This window comes from Papilio polytes, unplaced genomic scaffold, assembly GCF_000836215.1.
Source record: "Papilio polytes unplaced genomic scaffold, Ppol_1.0 DF824002.1, whole genome shotgun sequence".
Lineage (NCBI taxonomy): Eukaryota > Metazoa > Arthropoda > Insecta > Lepidoptera > Papilionidae > Papilio > Papilio polytes.
This window is the reverse complement of record NW_013525202.1, coordinates 390,449-397,708: the sequence shown is the minus strand read 5'-3', so window position 1 is coordinate 397,708 and position 7,260 is coordinate 390,449. Positions and strand designations below refer to the sequence as shown.

At 35.4% G+C, this 7,260-nt stretch overlaps 2 protein-coding genes across 2 annotated transcripts in view; one reads left to right on the top strand and one right to left on the bottom strand.

Moving 5' to 3' along the window:
* Positions 1-701, top strand: part of LOC106101255 (pancreatic lipase-related protein 2-like) — an 8,153-nt gene extending 7,452 nt beyond the window's left edge. The window contains exons 8-9 of the mRNA XM_013280417.1: positions 311-467; positions 606-701. Of these exons, the coding sequence (XP_013135871.1) occupies positions 311-467; positions 606-663 (215 nt within the window). The 3' untranslated portion in view covers positions 664-701. The remainder of the gene's footprint in view (positions 1-310; positions 468-605) is intronic.
* The window catches only part of LOC106101254 (double-stranded RNA-specific editase Adar), a 20,268-nt gene that overhangs the window by 12,732 nt on the left and 276 nt on the right, over positions 1-7,260 (bottom strand). The window contains exons 2-10 of the mRNA XM_013280416.1: positions 6,909-7,073; positions 6,155-6,229; positions 5,121-5,253; positions 4,582-4,693; positions 4,104-4,190; positions 3,296-3,362; positions 2,681-2,852; positions 1,525-1,627; positions 1,004-1,155 (exon numbers count right to left, since the gene is read on the bottom strand). Of these exons, the coding sequence (XP_013135870.1) occupies positions 1,004-1,155; positions 1,525-1,627; positions 2,681-2,852; positions 3,296-3,362; positions 4,104-4,190; positions 4,582-4,693; positions 5,121-5,253; positions 6,155-6,229; positions 6,909-7,073 (1,066 nt within the window). The remainder of the gene's footprint in view (positions 1-1,003; positions 1,156-1,524; positions 1,628-2,680; positions 2,853-3,295; positions 3,363-4,103; positions 4,191-4,581; positions 4,694-5,120; positions 5,254-6,154; positions 6,230-6,908; positions 7,074-7,260) is intronic.

Below are 7,260 nucleotides of genomic sequence, written 5' to 3'. Positions count from 1 at the left end.
TTTTTAACCAAAGTACAGGTGTTTGTATTAAAATTTGTAATAGCCTATAGCCTAAATTACTGAACCGATTTTGACGATTGATGTGTCATTCGATTTGTCTTCCTCTTTAGAGTGTCATGGAGTATGTCATAATAACACAAAACACCTGCAATTGACATGAGAACTAAAATTCTTTTTAGTATGCATTTTATCCAGTCTTAAACTGCGGTCTTTTATAATTTGACTATATCACGGTCTTTATTGAATCTTCTAGTATTAAATTATGCAATGGTCTTTCCGGTTTTTCCATCCTATCATATCGGTCTTTCAGTCTTTTGCAGCCATTGGCGTTCGTATATGTTCTTCGCGGAGTCGGTACTACGACCGAAGTCTTTTGTCGCGTCATCATGTCCTTCCTGGCAGCAGTACAGCAAGGGGGAATGTGCTGATGCTCCCAATGTCCACATGGGATATGGAACTGATACCAGGTATGGGAACTTTCACACGAGGACAGGCAGAGTACAGTGCAGTAATGCAATAATATAGAAGAGTGCTTTGTATAGAAGTAAATAAGCATCTTCTGTTAGAAAAAGATAATGTTTTTCAACTAATACATCTAATTTCAGGGCCCGCGGCAACTATTTCCTGATGACGCATAAAAATTCACCTTACTCGATAGAATGAATATAATACTCGTAGATAATAAAATAATTTAGTTTTAATTGTATTTTTTATTCCGAAGAATCATCGTAATATAAATTGGATGGATGGATTTTACTATCTATCTCCAAAACGACTTAACTCACTGAAAATCAGTTATAGAACAGTCTAGAAGAACACATATAGTACTTTGAAAATATTTCTTAATTCCGAATGGACAATATCAGGCGGAAAAAGCTTGTTTACACCCTACATAATTTTCATAGAGCCAAGGCTTTTTAAATATGACACAATAAAGCAATTACTTATATAACACATTTTCATACAATAATCATCCTTACAACTAACAAAATAAAGTCCATACCTGTATAAATGCTGTGGATGTAACAAAGAGCCTAGGACCAGAGAGCTAAGGTACACGGGTCTGAGTAGACAGGCCAGCAATGACCCTTGAAGGCCCACAACGCACCAACGCGCCGCTTTGTCCGAACACGACATTGTTAGGAGACGTTCGCCCTACGATAGGTTTGTGTTTTACAGTTGGCAGTTGGTATTTTACAATTGAAAGTTGGTATTTTACAATTGAAAGTTGGTATTTTACAGTTCAAAGTTGGTGTTTTACAGTTCAATGGAAGATTTTACAGTTAAAGTTTGGTGTTTTACAATTGAAAATTCATCTTTTGAAACTTTTGAAATTGCAATTTTAAAATTAAAAATCGTTATTTTACATTTCAATGTTGATGTTTTACAATAGAAAGTGGACTTTTACAGTTAAACAACAATAAATTAAAATGGCACATGTCAAAGTTTTACCACCAAAAGTTGTATGTAACAATATGAAGGTTCAAAAAGGGTTTTGTTGATTAAAAAGTCCATACAACATACCTGTAAAACTCCATCCCATGTCTGTACCACATTACTGCTGTTTTTAACAGGTATGGTCCCTTCACCTGATTCTATTTTAGTCCTTAATTGACCTCGAGCTAGCCTGTTAAAATAATATTTAATATAACTCTAACAGATTGTCAAAAAAAATTACGAGATATATAAAAAAAAAATTCATTTTTTTCACCCTTAGGATTCCATCCCTCCCACTTTTATAATCTGCCTTTATATCACTTTAACCTATCCTCTCCTTAGTCTACTATCCAGCTCAGACTTGGTCTAGACTAGACAGCAATGTGACTTCACTTCACCCTATACCCGTACTCCTGTTACTATATCCCCCTGCTCACCTATTTAGGAGACTATCCAGCTCAGACCTGTTGTAGACAGCGGTCAATATGAGAATGCCACTCTAGCCTAAATTCGCCAAATAGGCGAAGTGACCGTTGCCCATTGACATTCGCAAAAGCAGATGCGTTACCTAACCTAATTGTCAGTAGAGGGGACACATAGGAACTGGAAATTTCGCCTTCCTATGCGTCATCTCCGAAACATCCAATTTTCATTCTCTCACCGGTTTCTTAGAGTAGTCAGTAGTGATTGACTACACCACTTTAGCCTATATTCCCCTTATCCCCCTACCGTCCTAGTTTCACTATACCACTCTCCCCCTACTCATCTATGGTGTATATTCAGCTCAGACTCAGTTACTTGCTAGACTAGACAGCAATGTGCCTACAGCACGCAAGTCTATCATACCCTTACTCCCGTAGTTTCCTATACCATTCTCCCCCTGCTCACCAATGTCTATCTAATTTAGAACTGTTGTAGACAGGAGTCATTGTCACTACACCACTTTACCCTACCATACTCTTTCTTCCGTTGTTTTACTATACCATTTTCTCCCTGCTCACCTATTAGGGTGTCTATCCAGCTCAGACTTATCGGTCTAGACTAGACAGAAATATGCCTACCCCACTTTATCCTACCCTACTCTTACTCCCCTAATTTCTTATACTATTTTCCCCCAGCTCACCTATTAGGATGTCTATCCGACTCAGACTCATCGGTCTAGACTAGACAGCATTGTTACTACACCTCTACCCTACCGTACTCTTACTTCCATAGTTTCCTAGACCATTTTCCCCCAGCTCACCTATTAGGATGTCTATCCAGCTCAGACTCGTTGTTCTCATGCGGGCTGAATATCCTCCCGTCGCCGCAAGGGGCAGTGCTCACGTACAAATGTACACTCCTATTAGGTTTTAACTGATATCCACCAGTTGATATTGGTTCAATATCAGAATCTTCTATACATTGCTTTGGATCTGGATTGGGAAATAATCTCTACTTTATAAATGCGAGTTTGGATGGATGGATGTTTGTAGCCTAACTGCTGAACGGATTTCGATATTTGCTATAGATGTAAAAGGTAGTCAGAAAGGACAAATAGGCTACTCATTTTTGATTTTCTTCTGGATTTTTTTTTGAAAATTTGCTTTTTTGTAACTCAAAAACTACTTGACCGATTTGAAAAATTCTTACACGATTAAAAAGCTACGCTATCACTGAGTAACATAGGCTATATTATTTATTTTGCATGCAAACGAAGTCAAGAGCAAGTTACTTTAAAATCAAGTAAATGTCATGAAATGTGGCGACTTAATTTTTTCACTATTATGTGTTCTTTCAAATTATTCTAGTTTTAGAGATATGTCCAAACATCCATCCATACAAATATTCGATTTAATTTATAAATAACATAACTTACCCTTCGCTGAAGCGTATAAAAGTAGTTGAGAATATAAATATCTTTGCAAACAACGCCTTGCTGCTACCTGGAACAAATCATACTAACATTATATGCGAAAGTTTAGATGGATGTTTGTTAGAGTTTCTAGCCTAAACTGCTGAACGGATCTCGACGAAATTAGTCTGGAAGCACACATAGGCTAATTACTTCTGGTTTTTTTTCTAATTCCACGCGACGAAGTCGCAGTTACCTAGTATTTATGTAATACCCCAAAATACATATTAAAATACAACTGTTTACGTTAAAATTATAATTAACTAAGAACACAAATAACAAAGTATTTGTCATTGGCTTATACAAACTTGCTTCTTTACTTGCCTTGTAGTGTTTGTCGCTTTCTAGTATCGCTATTTTTCCAATTTATTCACCCCCTAAATATAATAGCTTGAAAATATCTAGCCTATAGCGTGTAGTAAATGTAGGGATTTTTATTAAAGAAAGAATTATTCAGAAATATACTGTGATTGTTGACATCCTAGGCCACAAAGTGTGTTTACGTATAGATAATAAGAGCGTCGGTAGCTCAATGGTTTAAGCACTTGACTTGCAAAAGCTCTTGGGTTCGAATCTCCCCATTAATTTTGGGTTTTTTAGAATTTCCCACGTACCCGACCTGAAGGAAAACATCGCGATATCTGTGAAGAAATTCAAAGATATATATGAAATCGCAGTGTTTGTCAGTCACTAACTTAGTGTCCCCCCTTAGTGGGGATGAACTGGTGATAGTTTTATCATTCTCATTCACTCATTCTCTCGTTATACTCACCTCAGCATGACAATCATTCAATGCCAATCCTTTTACTGACATATGCTCTCCGGAAACACATTTAGTACCAGTGGTTACTGCTATTACCTGGAAATTAAAAAAATACGCCTAAAAGGCCTGTTGATATATAGGATGACACAAAAAAGCTTGCATCCGTTAAGATCATCCTGTATTCCTACAAACATCAGCTACCGTTCAATAAAAATCGGTCCACTAGCAGCGGAGTTATGCCGTAACACACATAAAAAAAACATACAGACGAATTGAGTACCTCCTTCGTTTGGGAAGTCGGTCAACAATTTTGCCCGAATGAAATTAAAAAAATAATAAAAAACATAGGCTATGTTACTCAGTGATAACGTAGCTTTTTAATGGTGAAGGAATTTTTGAAATCGGCCCAGTTGCAATTTATTTCAATACATACAAAAATACAAATCTTTATTAGTATAAATAATAGATATTATATTACTATTCTCACTTTAGCGCCTTCTACACCGTTGTCTATGGTAATCACGATGCCAGCGAGAACCTTCCGTTTAGGATGCACGAGGTTGTTGCGAACCATCTCTTGAAACTTATCGTTTACCAACCTTAAAATAAATTTTACAACTAATAGTTTTACAACCTGTAAATAAATTTTACAACTAACAAATAATAGTTTTACAACCTGTAAATAAATTTTACAACTAACAAATAATAGTTTTACAACATGTAAATGTTTAAATAGTTGCAAATAAATGTTTTACAACTTGTAAATAACAATTTTACAACTAATAATTACAATTTTTACAATCTACAAATGTTTTATAGTATCAAATTAATTTTACAACTTACAAGTATGTTTTACAACTAATAAATGAAAGTTTTACAACCTGTAAATAAGTTTTACAACTTGCAAATAAAATATTTACAACAAGTAAAAGTTTGAAAGCAAACTATCTGTTGGTTTAGCTACAAACATATTTGTAGCTCAAGAATCAACAATGACTGATTACACTCTGTCTACCCCTGTCTTACCTAGCGACGTGATCCGCAAGCAGTTGGTTGAGGGGCGCAGTGGGCATAGGGTGCTGCTGGTGACCCCGCGACTCCCCCAGCTCGGCCAGAGCAACACGAGCTGCCGCTACTTTAGCTAACTTCTTACTTGAACCTATTACAGTTAACTTGAAAACTTATTTAGCGAGTTCAGATATTGCTTAACTTGACAACGTTCACAAGTTCTAAGAATAAGTGTAATTCCTATTTGTAATCCATACTTAATACTAACTGTTCTCGTGTTTCATCCGTATGGAATTGTAAAATCTTTATCTCATTGTTTACAATTGTCAAAATTATTCTTTTACAAATGTCAAAATCATTCTTTTACAAATGTCATAATCATTCTTTTACAAATGTCAAAATTGAAATGCATATTATGAAGGACTTTGCCATTTGACAATTACCGTTACCAGCAATTATCCTTCTTTGCTATTGGCTTGTAGTTTTTGTCCCTTTCCGGTTTTTACCAGTTTATTTACCTCCTAAGTTCAATAGCGTGAAAATATATAGCCTAAAGCGTGTCGTAAATGTAGGGATTTTTATTAAAGGTTATTCGAAAATATTCTGTGTTTACAGACATCCTACGCCACGAAGTAGTATATGTTTACGCTTTCTTACTAGCTGTTCCTGTGCGATTTCATCTGCTTAAAATTATTTTATTGTTTACATGTGTCAAACTGTCAATTGCAAATGTCAAAATGACATGACATTACAAAACTTGCTTTCTTGATGTTGGCAGCAACTTATGGTCTCTTTCCCACATTAGGGTTTTTATTCAAAACCCCCTAAGTTTAATGGCGTGAAAATATATAGCCTAAAGCGTGACGTAAGTGTATGGCTTTTTATTAAAGAAACTATTCAAAAATATGCTGTAATTGCTGACATCTTAGGCAACAAATAAGTGTGTGTTTACGCTTTATTATATTATATAGTATAGATAGATATAGAAATATAGTTAAGTAGAAATTAACATACATACAAACCCATACAAAGTGACTTGTAGTTTAACTTACCATATCCTTCAAATCTATATTCTTTTATCTTGCAAATAACTTTAAAACGCATACTATGACTTAGATGTTGAGGCGCTGAAAAAAAAACGCCTTTTAAACAATCGATAATTAAGAGTACTAGTGGTTATCCGTGACTCCGTCTGCATAAAAACGCTATGTTTTAAATTTCATCAAGATCCGTTCAGCATTCAAACTAACACCATCACTAGCTCACTATACGTCCCCACTAAGGGGGACCCTAAGTGACTAGGACAACAACCACACTGTTTTCCTTCACCGGAATATCCGGTAAATTTGAAAACTAATTGGGATTCGAACCCTAGACCTGTAGACAAATTAAGTACTCAAACCACAGAGCCACCGACGCTCCCAACAAAAACATCCATCTATCTAAACTTTGACATTAGTAAACTAGCTGTTCCCGTGCGGCTTTATCCGCATGAAATTGTGATTTTTTTTGTTTACATTTGTCAAATTATCAATAGCCAATGTCAAAATGACATGACATGACAAACCTTAGCAATCTTTCTTTCTTGATGTTGGCAGCAACTTATGGTCTCTTTCCCACATTAGGGTTTTATCCAAAATATTTAACTATGTTTAGTGACGTGAAAACATGTAGACTAAAGTGTGACGTAAGAATAGGGCTTTTTATTAATAAATAATTATTTAAAAATATGGTGTAATTGCTGACATCTTAGGTAACAAAGAAGTGTGTGTTTACGCTTTATTATAATAGTATAGATAAACTTACCATACTCAGAGTCCAATGAAGATCCATCACCGTAAGTGCAAATAAAACTCAATCCAGGATAATTCTCATATAACAGATTTATAGGACTTTTATTGGCCGATGTTATTTTTGAACCGAAGAGAGACGTTGATGGTGAACATAATGGTGAACCAGGGTTGTCTGTTCCTAAAGGGGTATTACAAAAGATGTACAAAAAAAATCAATTTTTTATTAAAAAATCGATTTTGTAACAATGTTTTTGGCATTTTAAGGTTGTAACTTGGGAGGTATTATTTCTTGCGGAAGTTCCGCACATGCGGATGCGGAATGGTGTTCCGTTACAACCCTACCCTATTTGATAATTCCCTTCCCA